This window comes from Cygnus atratus, chromosome 1, assembly GCF_013377495.2.
Source record: "Cygnus atratus isolate AKBS03 ecotype Queensland, Australia chromosome 1, CAtr_DNAZoo_HiC_assembly, whole genome shotgun sequence".
NCBI lineage: Eukaryota > Metazoa > Chordata > Aves > Anseriformes > Anatidae > Cygnus > Cygnus atratus.
Window position 1 is genome coordinate 151,188,846 of NC_066362.1, and position 19,759 is coordinate 151,208,604.

Genomic DNA, 19,759 nt, shown 5'->3' on the forward strand with positions numbered 1-19,759 from the left:
ACATTTTTCCCCCGAGGTTTTCAGGATGCAAGTTTGTTTCTGTTGCCATTTCATAAAATGGTGAACACAAGCTAATAAAAATGGTATTGTCTATCTTAGTAAGGTTTCCGCAGATGAAGCTAGGTAAAGTTGACTGAAATGGGAATGTGAAGTATATCCTTGCTCTAAGATAAAGGATAGTCTCTAGGATGTAACTAAATTAAACAATTTAATTAAATCCATAGTCTTGCTTGTAATCCCTTGCCCAGGTGTAGACCTTTTCAAAGGCACCAGAATTAGAGTGCTATGAATTTCCTGTAAATGAAACAGGTTTAGAATAGCGATGGGCAGTAATCAGCATAACTAAATGATGGAATTCAGCATTTGTTTAAAATATTGTCAAGAGTTTTATTTCATGTAAGAATAATTCCATACAATGAAACACAAGAGCACAGTCTTTCTCTCTGTAGAAGTTAAAAAAAAAAAAAAATCCTTCTAAAGTATTTAATTATCATTTACATTTCAAAGCTTTCTACATTATTTCGTAATCTCCAGGATGTAGCTAATGTGTAGCTTGCTGCTGCTTTGTTACTTTAAAGCCTGGCTCCACAAAACGTATATTTTTGGTTGCTAGACTATTTTAAGGGTTTTATTTTTTATTTTTATTTTTTAGTGCAAACGTGAGAAAGAAAGTAATGATCTTTTTAAAATCAGTCTCTCTTTTTTTTTTTAATGGTTCATTGTGCATGTAAATCTGAATGAAATTTCATGTCCCAGTGAAAAAGGACTTTTCAAGCCTCAGGGTGTCTTTGTTACTGATTTTGAAGTCACTTTGCAAACAACAGATACATTAGACTTAGAAGGTTAGCAGGTTTCTTCACAGTAAAGATTCTTATGGAACTATGAACTTAGAGGTAGGAGCTGCTACGAAGGTCTCCCTTAATGGAATAACACATAGGTATTTCTACATGTTTTTGTAAGAATGTGTACTTCTAGAGCATTATAGATATTCATGTTCTTAATTACCAGTATAAAACTGGAGCAATAGATTTTCCACTAAATATGCTAAGCTTTTATTTTAGCGTTTTCCATAGCATGAATGAAAGATATCTTTATATATGTTTATATATGTCTATATATATGTGTGTGTAAAAATTATATATCTATAATACCTATACTATGTTAGTGCTTTTTAAAAAGCACACTGTAGTGAAATAGTGAGTACCAACAATAAGTCTATTTCAGTATGATATTTACATTTTCTTTCCAGAATTTCCAACAGTGTTCTTTGCATAAGAACAAACAATTTTTGTGTATGAAGTTTATTGGTAATTCATAAAGAATGTTCTGTTTGCTAGAGGATAAATAAATTGAGTATTTGGGTGGGGGGAGTTATATTTGTTTTAATCCATGATTTTTTCTTCTTCTTTGTATTTAAAAACAGCTTTCTAATAAATTGATATGTTCATAATTGTAATGAAATAAGATTTTTTCTCCAGTTACTCCTTCTTGTAACCTAAACTGTGTAGTTCACAGATTATAGTTCATGACTTGTCCAAAATCTTGCAACATTTACTGAGCATTTAATAATTCACACACTTAACTACCTTATGCATTGTCAGTGTCCAGATTAAACAGATGTTTCTCTAATTTTCATCTGTGTAGTTTATGTATAACTGAGACTTGAATTCCTCTACCTTAATTAGTGGTTTGTATCTCTTCATATGAAATTCTGATGAGTTGAAACATTTACCACTGTAATCTGTATTCCAGTTACTACGAAATAAATGAACTCTTAAACTTCATTGCTCTATTTCCTTCTTTCACTTGTCTTGATATGTAATCAGAACAAATACACATGAAATGTGTATATTTTTTCTCAAGAGCATTTTAAACTGTGGTATTTAAGCCAACAAAAATAAAATTGCATCAGCTATAGGATCTCATTCTGTGATATGAGAAAAAGGTTTGCATGGCAAAATGGCTTTCCTTGATTTTAGCAAGGCTCCCCTTTTGTTCACTGCAAGCCTTGTCCTAGAGCTCTGGGCAGGCTTGTACCTGGAGATGTACTTATGTCATCCGTCTGTTATCCATGCTTGCCCTTAGACATGTACATGCATGATTACAGGTTGAAGACTTATATATGACTGTCTTTCCCTTTTCTTGTTTGGAAATGCACAAAAAAATAGTAATGGATTTCTCCTGCTATTAATTCCTTTTCATGATCTTTTCAGTTATCTTGGATGGTGACTGTGTCAAGAAACAGGACTAACTATAAAATAGCTTAGGATACGTTAGTGATTTTTGTATAGAATACTGTCCCTGGGATAGAAAAATAGAAAGAAAAGTATCCCTGCTGATGCTGGTAGTCTGAAGAAATGAAAGCCTTTGTTGTTTCTAATACATATTTTTTAATTTAGCTTGTGTATATTTTGAAAATAATCATTTGAAAATACATATGTTCCTCCTAAGGAACCAGTTTGAAAACTATTAATATATACATATATATATATTATACATATATATATATATACATATGTATACATGTATATACATGTATATACACATATATACAATATATATATACATATATAATATATGTAATATATACATATATATATACATCAGCAGCAGTTTTGACTACCAAACAGGTTATTCTTTGATATGCATATTTTTGATATGCATATTCTTTATTTGAGTATCCAGTTTTTATGTTCATCTCAAACTCCAGACAAAGTCTGGTACACAGATGATTTATAACTTCATTTTTTTTAATATTAAAAAATGAAGACCATAGTCTTGCCTTCATTACTAGCATAATTTTGGCTCACTTAAATTAACAGTCTGGATTCTGAGAACCCTTTTTTCTTCTTTTTTTTTTTCCCCCTCTGAGAATGGATTTGTGCAGAGGTTACTTTACAGCTGAACTCTTATAGGCATTAGGTTGGTAAATCCCGCTTCATTATTGCTTCCAGTTATATTTTGTTTTTCTGACAAAGAAAAATGAACCATCATTCAATTTCTTATGTCCATAGACTTGTGGTAGGGCAAGTGAGAGACCTGTTTCCACAGAACCTCACTGATGGTTGCAATATTTAAGAAAAAAGGAGTTACAAATATTTGAATTCCAGCTCTAAAGGACAGATGCTCCCTAATTTGCAATTTGTGTACAAGTAGGAAAATTAACATTTTAGTCCTTTGTTGATGTAAATTTATTTAGCAAATTCTGTTGTCTGAGTAATGTTAAGCGACTGTGAGGTTGTGATGTTACTACTCTAAAACAGATTTTTGATGTAGTGCACATGATTTTGGAAATCTTTAAAATTGAAATGTAGTGCTCTATAAAAAGTATTCTTCTGTGTAACATACATCAGGTTTTCCGTATAGTTAAAAACTGCTAAAATCTAAACCTGAATAATCTGGTTGTAGTTAAACTAAGGTTTAATAGCTGTATCACTGTTGTGATGACAGTTGCAGAATCAAGCCAATAGCCATCTCAGGGCTGCTTATCATATTCAGTACAGCTCAATCAGCCAGTCATCACCCTGCTTACCAAGGTTTCATGTTGGCAGACATAATGTTTGAAATGAACCTGTGGCATAAAACACTTCTGTTGGATTATTAGGGCAGATTACTAGCTTGTTGGATATCACCAGGCAGATCCTATTCTATGTTGTGAATAAACACAAAAATTTGGGATCTGACTTACTAAAACTCTCCATTTCTTTGCAGAGTTCCAATAATAACAACTAACAAAAACAGGGTTTGAGCAGCACCAGTGGCACATGCATGAGGAACATAGTGAATCTGATCTTAAAAAAGAAAATGTTTATGCTTAAAGATTCTTAACTCTATGTTTTTTTTTTAGCTCGTTACCAGCTTCACACAGTATCAGTATTTTATTTTTTTTTCAGTTGGCATTTGTTTTAAATATAGCAAGGGATATATCGGTATAAGAAATATAAGCTTGTATTCTACTCTTTTCTACTGAAGTAGCATAAGGATAGAGTATAAGTCGTTGAGAGGCGGATGCATTACTAGTAAATTACCGATTTTATTATTCCAAAAGCATTCACTGCAGTTTTGGCTAAACTTTAAGAAAATTCAACCCTATTAGGGTGTGGAAAGGGTAAATTAATGCATCTAATCAACGTGACCAAAGATTGTAGTATTTGTAGATTAAGAGAAGCTGGAAAGGGAATGTCATTTTAATTTTTTTTTTAATTATTTCTCTACTGATACTACTAGCCATCTAGGACAACTGGGGTTGTTTGGAGCAGTTGTCTTTGAATTTAGGCTTCCTACTCATGTAAGCAGTGTGATTAACTTCCATTTCTCACTATAGTAGGGAAACCAGAAAAGTTTGGAGCCTGAAGCAACATAAGGGTTTTGCTTCTTTTTAGGTATTTTTGTTGCCATTAATCATACAAAGCATGACAAATACTACTATAACAAAGACCTGCCATAGAGACAGTCTTTATTTTTTATTTATTAATCTATTTAATTAAACAAAATGCATCTAGTTTTTGACAGTGTAACAGTTGTGTTAGTGTTAGTTTTAGCTGATTTCCTGATAGGTTTGTGCTATCACATGCAAACAGTTTGGGTGTATACTGTTTATTTTCTAAAGCAGTGCAGATGTGACACCAGAGCACTAATGGCACAACTCTTATCATGAGTCCAATAGATTGTGGCATACAGAGTTCTTTTTTAGGGATATGTCATAGCTGTGTAGGAAGTGAAAAAATGTTTCTTCACTTCTGCCATAGTATCAGCAGTGTCTCACACAGTGGCTGTAATATGTTGACAGCTCAGTGAGTCCTGAATGCCTCCATTTGGTTATGGAGTTGAATTTTTATCCCTATGAAGGCTTTTTTTAATTTCTTTCTTTCCTTCTTTCTTTCTTTCTTTCTTTCTTTCTTTCTTTCTTTCTTTCTTTCTTTCTTTCTTTCTTTCTTTCTCTCTTTCTTGTAACTTGAAAATTGCACAGTTTTGGACTCTTCTGTCTACTACCATGGAAACAGAGAAGTGTCTTTAGGGGACAACTATTGAAATAATAGGCTTTTTTGGTCTTGTATCTCTTGCTGAGCTTTGAGAGAACATTTTTATGATGAATTGACCCTTGGTCATTCTTCTGGATGCAATTGGACTTTCTGCATTTTGAGTGCATGGCTTGTTATGTTTATTCTTCTCTCTTTACTGGATCAGTGTTTTTTAAACAATTGTAAGGCAGTTGATTGGTGAGCTCATTTTGAATATTGTCAGTTTGTCTATTTATTTACTGGCATCTAAGCAGCTGTTTCAGTGGAAGGTGAGAAGATTAAATTAATTTTCTTTATTGGGGTCATTCGGACTCTATGTGTGGAGCAAGAGAGAAATTTTCCTATTTGCATTCCCACAAAAGAAGGAGAAATATGAATTTCTATAGCTCTGAAAGCCCTTTGCCACAAATTTTGCATGCAAACTTCAGCAGAGATGCTTTTGAAAGGAAACAGAATTGTTCTCCAAACATCCCAATATCCAGCTGCTCATTCTTGCCATTTGGAGTCATGGGGATTTATTTTGTCATCCAGTGTTGTGAATGTAAGGCTGAAGAAAGGCTAGCCATGATGTGCTGGGCTGTTGTTTACTCCTTACAGTAATATCAGACAGTGCTCAGTCTCACTTCTTGCTCCAGTGGGAGCAGTGAAACAGATACCATGGTGTTTATATGCTGCTTATGCTTGGGTAGCTATTTGTCTGCAAATTAAATTTGAAAAGCAGTAGGAAGGAGAGAAGAAGTTGGTCTGACTCTCCTAGCAGCAGGATGCAACTATAATATGTAACACATGTAGATCAGTTATGATATTAGATGTTAAGATTGCTCCATATACTTGTGACAAGTGTGTACAGTGTGGGGAATGTTGCTTCAACAAGCACCTGGACTCTGGAAGAGAACGATATGACTCTCTCTGTGATGAAGTTGAGACCTAATTGCCCTTGGCTCAGCTGTGAAAAGAAGTGAATCACAGGAAAGCATGCTATCTTATGCCTATACTTTGAGAGTACTCAAAAAAAAAAAAAAAAAAAAGGAAAAGCAGAGAAGTGTTTTGTGGTCTGCTTAATAGGCAGCTCCTAAGAGCAGAACATTACAGTGGACTGGAAACTGCACTGGCTGCCTAAAAGCTGTGGCTTGGAAATTGTAGTAGTAATACCAACAACTTATTAAACAAAGCTGTTCAGAAAATGGCTTTACTGTCTTCTGGGAAAACAAACTAACATTTAGTTTTGTAGGGTTTCACACTGGTAAGTATGCTGTATTTTCTGTTTTGTCAGGACAGGATTGCCAGTCAAAACCTGTTTTGATACACACATCCTCCCTGGGCGGGACTGTATAGCCACATTGGATAGGTACTTGATTACCCAACGGAAAAGACTAAAATGAGTATACCTATTTTGTTTCATCTAAAAAAACCTATGGTGGGTATAGAGGACTTACTGAAAAAGTACTGTAACATGAAGTAGTCAAGCTTTAACTTTTAATTTACAAGTTCTTTAATGCCTCTTATCTGCCATGCTCCTGCAATTTCATATATTAAAACAAAACCAAGGGGAGTAATAGTTTGTTTGTGACATACTACTTAATGGCAATTATGTAATTTTGGTCAGTGGAGTGGAGCTGGCAGTAAAGTCAGGTTCTGCTAGGAGTGGAGAGGCATTTAATGATGAGTAGTACAGAAGGGCTAGAAATTCACTGAAACAGCTCTGAACTGCAGGTTTATTCCTGTATCCTCAGTGTATTTCACTGAGTTTATTTTTCTTACAGTTTTCTGCTATTAAAACAGGTAATTGGAATTGGTTTCATTTCTGTAAAGGGAAAATAAAATATAGTCAGTTGATTCTGGGACTGTAAGGACAAAACCTGCTTGTGGCCACAACCCACTTCTGTAAAGATTTTGGTAAACTAAATCAGACACTTTGAATCCATGTTCCTTGTTTCTATAGGTACAGAAGTTACATATATCTTTCAAAACTGAAATTCTAATTTTGGCATGTGAAGCTGCAGAACTTACTCCTCATTCCATCACTAGATCTAGCAAGCAATGCTTTGAGAGTAATACTGCACATTAGAAGTAACCCTGGCAGAAATATATGCATGAACAGACTTTTAACAACAACAAAAAATGCATTTAGCACTTCAGAAAAAGAGTACATTTATGCGCATTAATTTTTGATAATTCTGATGTCCTTCTGGCCTTGTTTACATTTGTAAGTTTTAACACTGTTGCTTTAACATCAGAAACTTCAGTGTTGCTAACACTCAGGAAGGTTATTACCCTGTCTATTATGACTCCTGCACCTGACTCCTTTCTACACTACTGCTGAAATGTACCAGTGAGCAATTAACTGGTAAAAATTTCTAATACAACCTCAGTGTGATCCACACTGCTGATTTTGTTTAATTTGCTAAGCTATTTAGAGGAAGCTTAGTGGTACCTTACAAAAGGTGAGATATATGGCACTGCCTAAAATTCTCTAATCACCTGGAATAGGTTGCCTTAATTTTTCATCAATCTTTCCATTTCCAGACTTCTTTTCTTCCCTGATTTCTTATTTTCAAACATATCTGACTGATAAAGAAAGCATACAATACTTCATTACTGATGATCCTTAGTAGATGCATGCTGTCTGTCTTAGAATGTGATATGCCTAGGGAGGGGAACTGGCAGAGTGTGGATAGATGCTAGTACAAGTTGATGATGTGAAATACGTTGGAAGAATGGCTCTGGGGTGGCAGACTTTCTGGCTAGTCCTGGGCTTGGAAGTCATGCAGGCTACACAAGATGTTGTGAATGACAGTAAAAGCTGTATGCTGCATTATGTATTTTCTGTAATTCATATATTATAAAAGGAAGGTTATATTCTTTGTACTTTGCGGAGTTGGAGGGGAAAAATAATATTTTGGGGAACACTTGTACTCTTTTTGAGAAGCCAGGATGACCTTAGTACTAATTCTATGAACTAGCAGATTTAGAGGAATGATTATAAGGAATATGTCTTTTCCAGTAACCTTGCAGATACAAGGTCACTCATTTCACAGTTTCAAAAGAAGAATAGAATTATTTTCTGAAGCAATAAAAGACAGAGGTAATTTTGTTTTTCTAAAGGATAAAACAAACTGAGCAAATACTTGTCTTTCTACACATTACAGTTGAATCAAAAGTATGTCTTCCTTTAAGTTCACTTTCATTTTGAAGTTTACTGGATGCATACTAAAATGAGCCATGCTTAGTATTCAGATAGATTTCAATACATTCCATTGGTTATCTAGCATAAATTCTTAGAGAACTTGTACTATCAAACATAAACAAGCTTGCTAACCTTTGAATGTTGAAGTATGGCAACATACTAGGCTTAACATCAAGAGCTGGGTACGTTCAAATGTCCAATCATCATTCCAGTCATCTTAAGGAAGCAGAGATAAGTATGGTACGTGGTTTAGCAAAATGAGTAGAGTATGTCTTAATAAATTAAATAGCATCGTTTATCAAAGATTTATTTTCAGCAACTCTACTGAACATAAATTTTGTAAGGGTTTGTGCCATTTCATGTTTTTACATAATTATAATGGAGTGAGTACAGTGATCAGTGGGCTTCACCTTTGCTGGAGAGGATTGAATAGTGCACCTGTGTGTGTGTAAAATCTGAGATTTTCTATTTCTCTTGAAGTGGGGTGAAGCTTTGCCCTAATGTATAAGAGACTCTTTAGAAACCCTGGGTAATTAATTTTGCGACTTGTTCAAATGACCTTCTGTTATGCTATATTCAGTTGCATTTGGTTTTATTCTTTATGCTTGCAACTATAATTGCTTTTTTTTTAGGACTGTATATCATCAGGGAAGGAGAAGAGAATTAACCAAATATTTTAGGGTAAGCAAGTAAAGCAAGATTTTCAAGTGTCTCCAGAAGTTCTTCAGAGACAGATAAGCTACAGTCTTTTGTGTCCATCTGATAGTGTTTGTTGGACTGATGTTTTGTTTTTACCTGAAACTATTTTACTCTTCCATTCGGCTTGGACAAATGCCTGATTTCCATCAGAAAAAGATTGTTTTGTTAAAAACTTTTTGTTGGAAAAGAGTCTTGAGGCTGGAGAGTTTTTTGTTGAATCCCAGGATGTAACAAACAGCTCTGTGGTTAGAGCACTTTCCTAATATATAGAAGTTTCAAATTTGAGTTCCTTTTCTTATTGGTTCGCTTGTTGAACAGAAAGAATTTAAACTGTACCTCCAGTGAAAATACAGATTGCTAGACTTCTGGTTATTCTTGTGTGAGTAAATCTGGTATTGTTTTTCTCTTCCTTTTAATTAATCTTTAAGAAAGTTTTGTTTTCTTTTTTGTTTGTTTGTTTTGTTTTGTTTTGTTTGTTTTGTTTTGTTTCTCTTGAAAAAAAAATCAAGATAGCTGTAAAGCTTTTTCAAAATACTTTGTAGTAGTCAGATAATAGGTTACTGATATTTTTTTTACCAATGCCAGGACATTATCAGAGAGTGTATGGTGGTATGGAGGGATGGTGGCTGTAGGACACTACTTTTTCTGGGATATTTGGATTCCATTGACGTTCCAGTATGCTTTCCAACCCATCAGTTGAGTTTCTTTAGACTTTCGGAAGGAGATTCATCAGATCGAATGCAAATGCTGACTGTGTAGACATCAAGACTTGACGAACTTGACAGACTTGACCAAAACTTGAAAATTCATACTTTGGCTGTCATGCAGTTAATGAAAGAGACATTTATTTTTAGGATGACATCCAGAAGCAGAGGGCTCCACTGGCTGTGGAGGAAGAGAGGCTGTGAGAGCTTGGGAGATGCATACTCTAGAAGTCTTAATGACTCTTATTCCAGAGTCTTACTTTGGACCTACAAGGTTGCTTCTGGTTCCTGAGAAACTGCATGGTGGGCCTGAGGAAAGCTGAGACCACTGAAAGTACTACAGGTTCCAAAACCAAGCTGTCTACGTCTTCAAAACATTCTCCTGTTCCTGGACTGACAGCAGGCTCCCTGGCAGAGTGTGAGTCTGAACTGTTGGGGAGCCTTTCTTTGCATTGCAGTGGCAGCTCAGCTTCCTAGTCCCCAGGTCTGTGAAGCTGAGGAGAAAAAAGAAGAGGATTCTTATCTCAAAGAGAAGCTTGGTTTCTAAAGAAAAAGGTGTCTTTTATGGTGGAATAAGTAAATTGTCTTAATTTTAGCTCATATCACTAACATTTATCTTTTACATATCTGGAGTTCAGATACTTCTGTGGAAGAAACTTGAAGCAGTTACTGATATTTAGTTATTTAAGAGATTTTGAGAACTTCAACATTTAAGACTTTTACTGGTATCCCAACACTATATAAGGTAATCTTCATACTGATTTCCAATTTAGTCCAGCGTTAAATGTCAGGTTTTTCAGAGAAGTTTTAGATCTATTAAAAATAGTCAAACACTGCCATTAAAATACTTCGCGAGGTTTTGAAGGGGATAATTTCATTTATAAATTATTTATTCCAAACTACATATATCCAGTAGTTAGTATGAATTGTCCAAAATATAATTTTAAATTAGTTTATTTTATTTGGAATTGTCTGGAAACTGTTGACAAGGGTGTCTTTTATTGTCTTTCCAGTTGCATTCATCACTAGATATTAAAGCACTGGGAAAAGATTTTATAAGCTGTCATTCTGCTACACAGATAGAAGGCTTCTGATAAGTGATGTTTATTTTTGCTGACATCCATTTATTTTATTAACAGTGGCAAGTCTTTCCCCTTGCTTTCACTCCCACACTTTAAATTGCTCTATTAAAAACCTTCCACCTGCTTTTACACTGGGATTAACGCTGTTATATTATACAAATAAACACATCCAATTTAGTGGGAAATCAGGGTAGTAACTGGCCTCTGACATGCTTATAAACAGTGGTTTCTGTATATCCAGTTGTTAATTGTGTCTTTTCTAGTCATTGCACATCCTTTTTTACAACCTGGTGGGGTACCTGGTGGCTTCTACATCCTTAACTAAAATGCGGAAAACCTCATTTTCATTGCTGCTTTGGAAAACACATCCATCCTCTTCGTGCTTTACTGTCTATCAAGTGAGGGTGATGCTGATCTCCTGTGTTTAGGATCTGCCTGGGAATCTGCTGGCAGCTGGGCATTTTTACTGTGATTGCAATATCAGGCCAGTGCTCATTCTCCTCCAGAACATGCTTTGGATTAGTCCAGTCCCCTGCAAAGTGGATCCAGATCCATTCCTCTCCTGACCAAGACATCTGAGCTTGGTGAACAGGAACATCTGCCACATCCTGACATCTGGGCTTAGTGAACAGGGCAGTCCTCACTTTCTTCATGCTGCCGGAGTCCCAGCATAAAGAAATAATAATTTCAATGAATAATTGTATGGTCTTTAAAATATTTATGTAAAAATACTCAAAACTAGTCATGTTGTAATAATAAAAGAAATGCAAACTGGAAATGCAAAGGCAACTTATGCTGCAATTTTGACAAGAAATCAAAAACTAACTTTGTTTTTTCTTTTCATTAGAGCTGGACTTCCAGAGATTTCAGGAAGCAGCTAAGGAGTTTCAATAGAGGGCACTTACTGTGCATGAGTTCATGAGTACATGACACTTTCTGAATGGGAAGGATGTAGATTCTGCTCTTAAGAGAATTTGAGTCTTGCAGTAGCTTCCATGATGTATCTATATTTTAGAATAGGGCATATCACTATGACAAGTTCTCTAGGTTTTAGATAATTTTACATATATTAGAACTGCTCTGGTAGATGAAACCAGAAGCCAAAATCTCATTAGCTCAGGTGGTAAGGATTTTCGTGTTTCTTCATGTTAGATGGGATAGGTAGGACTAGGCTGTTTTTAAAGATACATTTCTTTGCAAGCTTCCTGATTCTAAAATGCAGAACTTATATCAACAAAAGACTTCAAAGACAAACTAGTTCAACCATGTTGTTCATTGTAGGACAAAGAAGAGAACCTAGAAGCATTCTGGAGTAAGGTTTTTATTTTCAAGTAGACATTTCCAATTTTTCTAATTTTTTCAGTTTTGAAGTAACTCTTTACTTCAGATTGTCAGACAATTTAAATTAAAAAAAAATATTACACAACTTTAAAATTAAATATTTGCTCTTTGAATTAAATATTTAGTATGTTGTGAAATTAAATAATATAAATTCTTTGACTTACTGATTTTTTTCTGATTTTTTGTTTGTTTCTTTTGGTGTGACCCATGTTTGTTTGTTTTTTGTTTGTTTGTTTTGTTATTTTGTTTTGTTTTGTTTTATACTGGAGACGTTATACAGCATTTTTCATTTTGGTCTAATAGAGATGAATGGAAAAGCTTTTACTTTGTTCTTTATTGCTTTTTATATCATTTTTTTTTCTCTTTAATTTCAGGGAAAAAAAACACAACATGTGGCTCTTTGTTTTAATAACAATGGCTAGTTGTCCTATTTCAGTCAGTTTCTGGTGATTTGAAGTCTCAGATACAAGTCCTTTTCCTGTTGCAAATACAGTGGGTAACACCACTGTTCCCTTACTCACGTCATCTAACTTTAGACTTCTGTGTTTAGCATTGGGTTCTCTGAATAGTTTATGACTTTTCAGAGAGTGAGTCAATGCACTCATCATCGAAACCTAAATTCATGTGGTGTAAAAATTTTCTGGTCATATGGTGTAAATAGTTTCTGAGCTGTGTGTCAGGAGTTGCTACTAATTCTCTACTTTGTTGTTATCAGGAGGAAGTAACTTTAAAAAGGAAAAGGGGAAGGGGTAGGGGAAAGGGAAGGGGGAGAGGAAGAGGAGAGGGAAAGGGAAAGGGAAAGGGAAAGGGAAGGGGAAGGGGAAGGGGGAGGGGAAGGGACGGGAAGGGACGGGAAGGGACGGGAAGGGACGGGACGGGAAGGGAAGGGAAGGGAAGGGAAGGGAAGGGAAGGGAAGGGAAGGGACAATAAAAATAATAATAATAATAAACTGTTGTTTTGGTAATACAGTGGGCAAAGGCTATATGCTTACTTTAGATAGGGAATGGCCCCAATCTTCAGGCTTTATTTTGAAATCAAAGTCATTGCTCAGCTGCTTTCCAATGTTCTGCACTTCCTTTGCTGTGTTGCTATGTTCTGCAGAAACAGCTGAAGTGATGCTTTGATTACAAAGTGGCAGAATTCTGGTTTGTCCACAGAAAAATGCACTACAAAAACCTTCTGTAAGTTCTGTAGCACTCCACAGCTGCGGTGTGAAAGCAGATGGGGAGTGGAGAAAGAAGGGAGGGTGCTTGCTGCACCAGGGACTGGCTGCTACCATCGTGTCACCAGAAGCATGACAGCATATTAGTCAGGGTGATGAGAGCTTTTAACTTCTCTTTCCGCTTTCCTGCTCTTCCTTCTCTGGTAAATCCATGCACTGCACACAGCTAAAAATAATTTCTTAGAAAAATCAAGTGTAGCCTGCTTGACAGAGACACTTACATGGATTTTAATGAAGAACTTAATAAAGCATAATTAAGGCTCATATATGCCCTTCCTGTCTGTGTGTAGAAAATGGAATTTGTCTTGTGTGTTAAATTTGAACAAGGTTTATGACAGAGATTTCTGCTATTATTTGTGTATAAAAATAGAGAACTACCTTGAAGGCCTCTGAAAAACAAAACAAAAATTTCATATACCATGTAAGCTTTGTTGGAGAGGAAGCAGATATTTTTTAGACAGTTTTCTGAATTAGAGATATCCTTTCTGTTATTTTTTTCTGACTACACTGAGGAGGAGGAAAAGTTTTATTTTACATCATAATAAAAAGTAGAAGTGTTGGGTATTTCATGCTATGCTATATTGTTGATGAGGTGCATGTAAATACACAGACGAGATGTAGTGTGATACTAAACTTTATTGGGTTTCACCTGCAGTATTATACATGAAGCACCAGCAGCATCTGTAGTTAAGGTACAATGGAATAACCCCCAGGCACCTCATCAAACTGTCTAAGTGAGTATGAATGTTAGAAAATGAAAATATGGCAGGCAGGGATTTTTTACACCACACTGTGTCTGCGTGGGGTTTTGAAGTTAGTGTGCCAGTGCATTAGTGTGCTGATGAGACTGCAGCTGAGGGGGTGTCAGCCATGCTCAGTGCTGCTGGTAGGGCTTGGGGCTGCCTGCCCTGCACTGGGCTCCCAGTGAGGAACAGCAAGCCTTGCTCTCACGTTGGAAAGCTTTGGTGCCAGATGTGTAACTAAAGAAAGCTGAGGGAAACATTCAGTTGAAGGCTGTCATTAAGACATCCTTACAGTGTCAAATTTGCACCAGTTGTTACAGCTGCTCAGTGATATCCACCAATACTGGTGCTATCATTGGAATGTCACCAGGCATGGACAGAAGTTGCAGTGGAAATCCTGGGGTTGGATTTCCTGCTTTTCAATCTCTAATCTTTCAGTTTCAAATAACATTTAAGTTGTCAGTATAACAAATGTTCAGGACGCATAAGAGATTTAAAGATAGTTTAATATTAATATTCAGAAAAGAGTCTAATTTTTTCTTTCTAAGCATACCTGTTCACCCTTCTGAGTACTGTCCGGCACAGTAGCATCTCAGACTTTGCTGGAATTAACAGGGTATTGCTGCAGTACAAATAAATGAGTTGAGAGAATAAAATTGTTCTTCATTTCTGTTTAAAACATGCTAGTTGAATATATGTGTTCTGTAAGGGAGTTTACAGGACAAGCTTCTAAGAAAAGAGTGGAATGGAAACGCTGTAGTGAGAAACATCAACAGCTGCCAGATTAGGGTGCTAAGCAAACTAAATTTAATTGTGCCCATATGGTAGCATTTTTATAGTGTAGGTGGGTCTCCTGACACAAAATAAGAATCTGAGAAGGTCTATTTGGGTTATACCATAAGTCCAGTTCAAAGAGAATAGTCTGGGACTGGAGTTGTCCTAGGGAGGGAAGGCTCATCCAAAGACTTGAGAACTTCAGTGTCTCTAGGGGATGAACAGGGCTAAATACTGCTTAATACCTGATTTTGGGTAGACAAGTAGGCTCTCCTGCATTTAATTAATTTGATGCATTTTTGACCTTTCCTTTAGAAATGAGGGAAAACATGCCTTGAGCTGCCCATTTCTCCCTACCACTATAATGGAGTTCAGGATAAATAGCTCAGACACCCATACCTGAGCAGAGGATTCTCACTTGTTTTGTCTTTGGAAGACACCGACTACAAGTCATGGAATTTGCTTTGTTTAGTACCTTCCTACATGTAATTGGTCATCCATAATTAAGAGAGTTGACGTCAACCTTGACAGTTAATGATGCTAGTATAACTAGGTTTGACCAAGAAGACAGTGAAGGGGGAACCATCTTCATGGAAGTATTGTGGCTCAGAAGACTTGAGGAATATGTTTTAGTTTTGTTTTTGTTTTTGCCAGTTGTATATTACACATCTTAGAAGAATATATATATTTGGAACTGCCATGCGTCTTCATTCTGAGTCACTGCTCTACAAAATGTATCGATAAGTTGCTGGTTGCTTTGTTTGTGTGTATACATCCAGAAATTACAGTGTGTGTTATTTCCCTGGTAATTACAAGGTGAAGTTTGTACCTCTGGTTAAATATATTGTTAGCCTAAAGATAATCTTACTGTTTCTATAAATTTCTGAAGGAAGATGTATGTGAATGATGGCATATTTGTTTATTTGCTTGAGTTTACAATCACGTTTTGTTATTAAGGTTAAGATTTGGTTGGGCAACAGGAAGGAGGCTGGTCTTTTGTCCTCCTGACTGCTTAGCACATCCGGAGATACACAGGTGGGAGAAGATGCTGGATTGCTGAATACAGCAGGTAGGAAGTGAAAGACAGGATGTAAGAAACAGGGCAAGGTGAGCCTGTACAGGTACTTGATAGACTTAAGAAAGGTACAAGTAGTAGATGAGCTGGACTGGAAGCAAAGGAAGATTAAAAACAGGTTATGAGGTCACAGCAAGAATGCACTACACAGGATGGGAGATTTGTTTTAGAGCCCTTAGTTTTTTTTTATTTTACTCTCAGGTTATGTATTCAAAAACTATTTTTTTTTCTGGTGCATGTTCTAATCAACTTTAGAGATCAGTTTTAGAGAATCAGTTTTAGAAACTGAAAACCCTTTCAATGGTTTTTGAGGTATTTTGGAGTATCCATCAAAATGTTAACCAGCTCTGAGTTCTTCCAAAACCCAACAGACCTTTGCAGTCTTTTGAGAATCTGCAGAATGGTTTCCTTTTTCGGAGGTGAACAACAGGTACCATTTCTAGTTCATGGAGCTCATGAGGATCTGGTGTAGTCTCTACTGTCTGTCTCCACTATATCATCAAAATACTTAGAATCAGAGGATTTACTACTTGTTAGTGAACAATCTATTTGACCTGAACTGTATCTGCTCATTTTCCAGTAGATGTTACAAGTATAGTTCTTCTTATTTTCTGGTTAGTACCTAAATCTTACGGAAGTAGCCAGAGAACCAGAGTAATCATGGTGGGACAAATGCTTGATTGTTTTTCTCTAGGAGCATCATCTGGCATCAAAGGAGTTTGCCGCTTGTATTGATTTTGTTCTTGCTAAAGTGAGGCTTGGAGCAAAAGTAGTTCAGGAGAAGCAAGGTGACAATGTTTGTGCCAATATCCCTCAAAAAAGGGCTTGATGAGTGACAGCCTACAGCAGTTTTCTATGATCTGTCCCGTATCAATGTCAAAATTTACTGATTTCCTTAAAGCCAAGCTCCTGGAGTCATTCAATTTCATAAGAGTATCTTTTCTTTCTGTATGTTGCTAACTTTCATGGTAGCACAGATGGGGGAAGACAAAACAAATAAACAAACAAACAAACAACAAAAAATCCTTGAAGTCATGGCCCAAGTTAATCTTGAACTCAGAAAAAACAATCAGGAATTACCTCCAGTAAAGAGACACTGTTTCGTAATGCTGATTATAGAAGAAGTAAATCTGTAATGCTGAAGTAGAAATGGAATAGGCTATGTTCTTAAAGTACAGTGGATTATTTCCTTGTCTCACTAGCTGAAGATCAGTTTTCCAAGCTGTTTCTCTTAAAACTACCAATTGTGTTTAATACCATAGAGGTCTTTCAGTCTGTAGGCTAACCAGGATTCTTGTCTTTCTCACAGGGAGGTTTTGGGGAAAACTTAATCTCAGAAAACCAAAACAGCAATGTATTTCTTTCCTTTTTGTCTTTCTATCTCACTGCATTATCACAACTGTAAAAGCGCTTGTGCATAGAATAAAGTATAGGAAATATATAGGAAAATGTCTACTATTTCTTCAGCAGCTCCCTTGTTAATTAAAAGTCCAAGATAACTCTTAGTTACACTGCAAAAAGTAAAGAACTGAAATACTTAGTATAACTTGCTATTTTCTGGTTCAAGGAGTTCTGTTTCCTATAACTCATGACATTTCTTGAATATTAAAGGTTTCTTGCTTTTAGAGGCTTCAAAGATAAACTGAAAATAGCAACACTTTGTGAAAGAACAAGGGAATGTTTTAAAAATACTAAATAATTATTAATTGTACTGTATGTATAATGATATTAAAATTCTTTCATAGAGTTTTTGTGTGAATTAATTCCAGAGTATTCATGCTTTCCTACACAAATATTTTTTTCCTAAATATTTAACGTATTTTATTAATATTTACAGTGCAAACTTCAGCTTGCCTTGTAGGACCTGTGTAAGCTTACTTTATACAATATTTTAAACAATAAAGAAAGTTTCTAGCCAATAACAAGTATAGAAATGCATTTGTTCCCCTTTCACAATGGTATTATCCATTTCACATTGGATAATCAATTATCTTTTCACCCTGACTTCATATCTTTGGAGTCCTATTTATATCTCCAGTAATATTACTTGTTCATGAAGAGAACTAAAATGTAGTTTGCATTTAACAGTTCACGTTTTGCTGGTATTTTATTACTTTGTAGACAAATATCTTCAGATAATGTTGGTGAATTATGTGGTTTGGCACTGAGGATTTATGTTAAAGCATAACAATTAAATAACAAACAAACAAAAAAACATGTTCAACGAAGGAAAATTTTAACTTTTTGTTTGAAATTTCATAGTCAGTTTACTGATCAATATTTTTTTATAGTAAATTCTGTCAGATGTAAATAACTAATCCCTGTGGTTTGTACATTGTTAAACACTAAATTAAAACTTAACTAATTTATCAAATTCCTTGGTAATTCTTCATCTCCTTTTGAGTGATTTTCTTTTCAAGTATTAAACAGGTTTGTTTGCATTTGGTCACAAGTTAATGCTTTAATTGTTTTATTAACCAGAAGTTTACATTTGTGTACTGAACTGTCAACTTAGATGAAAAAGAACACAGAGTTGTATTGATGTTGGCTTTCTGATGGGTGTCTTTAAATCTGCACTAACGTAAGCTCAGTCCACTCAACCCAACTAAAATGGAAATAAAAACTTGTGATTTTTTTATAATTTTATAAAGTGTTGTAATGCATCTGTTTGTGGTGGTGGCAGTAGAAACTGAGAATGCTGCACTAAAGGATACTGGGAAACTGCTACATTTGAAACCTGGAAAGCCTTATATGTTGTTCAGTTACCAAAGAAAATTGAGGCTCTTTGCTCTGCAATGAGTCTGTGACATACATTGCAAATCCTAGCTATTGCTTTGTAACCAGATAAAATCTCTTTTGTGCCATTTATTGGCAGTGTGATTTATCTGTTTGCCTGCACTTTTTAGGCTAGTCAGTAGAAAAAAAATGTAAAATTTCTCAGAAGTAATGTGCCTTCTTTCAATATTTTATGCTATTGGCAAGAAACTAAAAGTAAGTAGAATACAGTCTGTTCTTGAGGTGCACAATTCAGAAGTAATATTATTACATATCTAAGCAGAGGGAATATACTGCTTCATTTTATGTGTTTTTGTGTATTCTGGCAAGAATTAAATGAAGTTAATAACAAGTTAAGGACCCCTGCCACTTGGTATTATTGAAGAAGCTTCCTCTATGTAACAATAGAAAATGGAATGTTGTTCAGAATGTAATACTTAGCACTGCAAATTATCAAGCTATCCTCTTTTCATTGAGCATTGCCATGATAATTCGGAATACTTTTTCAATAGATTATTTAAGTCCTTTCCAAATTTAACTATAAGTCAGTTTGTCAAAGAAATACGGACTGATTTCAAATATTTCATTGCTTTGTGATGCAGCATGCAAGGAGACCAATAATCAAGACTGTAAAAATAAATGTGATGTTTAAACAGTTCATTCTAAAAATATGAAATATTTAGGAAAGGGAGAATCATATTCATTCTTTGGCAAGTTAGGTGCTGTCTGACATATATTTAGTTAAAGCTGAAAAGATCATTCATGTCCATCCTATTGTGCTTACAATGGTTACTGACATCTTCAGAAAAATCTTATTCTTAAAATCCACTTATGCACTGATTCAAAGTGCAACACACTAGTCAACTTTTATACATAAATTAAATGGTAATAGAATCTGTCACATTGTGGTGCCTTGATATTTTTTGATTGTGACTAAAATAAAGTTTGTTTTTTCATGGGGCCTTTTTTGGGAGGTTTACCAAAGTGGAGCCCATTGGAAAAATGAGGACACAAAAATTACTTAAACCCAGTATCCATTGTTTAATGTTTTTGTTTTCAAGAGGAACGTTGAGCAATATTTTGTATGATGTTTTATTGTCAGAAGTTAGAAAGAAGAAAATACTAGGTAGAACTA

General features: G+C 35.3%; 1 protein-coding gene across 13 annotated transcripts in view; it reads left to right on the forward strand.

The window, feature by feature from the left end:
- The window catches only part of FGF14 (fibroblast growth factor 14), a 410,241-nt gene that overhangs the window by 277,766 nt on the left and 112,716 nt on the right, over nt 1-19,759 (forward strand). Inside the window, exon 2 of one of the 13 annotated variants that reach the window (XM_035557098.1) lies at nt 9,762-10,029. The exons of the other annotated variants lie outside the window; for them this stretch is intronic. Within the exon in view, the coding sequence (XP_035412991.1) occupies nt 9,912-10,029 (118 nt within the window). The 5' untranslated portion in view covers nt 9,762-9,911. The remainder of the gene's footprint in view (nt 1-9,761; nt 10,030-19,759) is intronic. 13 annotated transcript variants of the gene reach the window in all.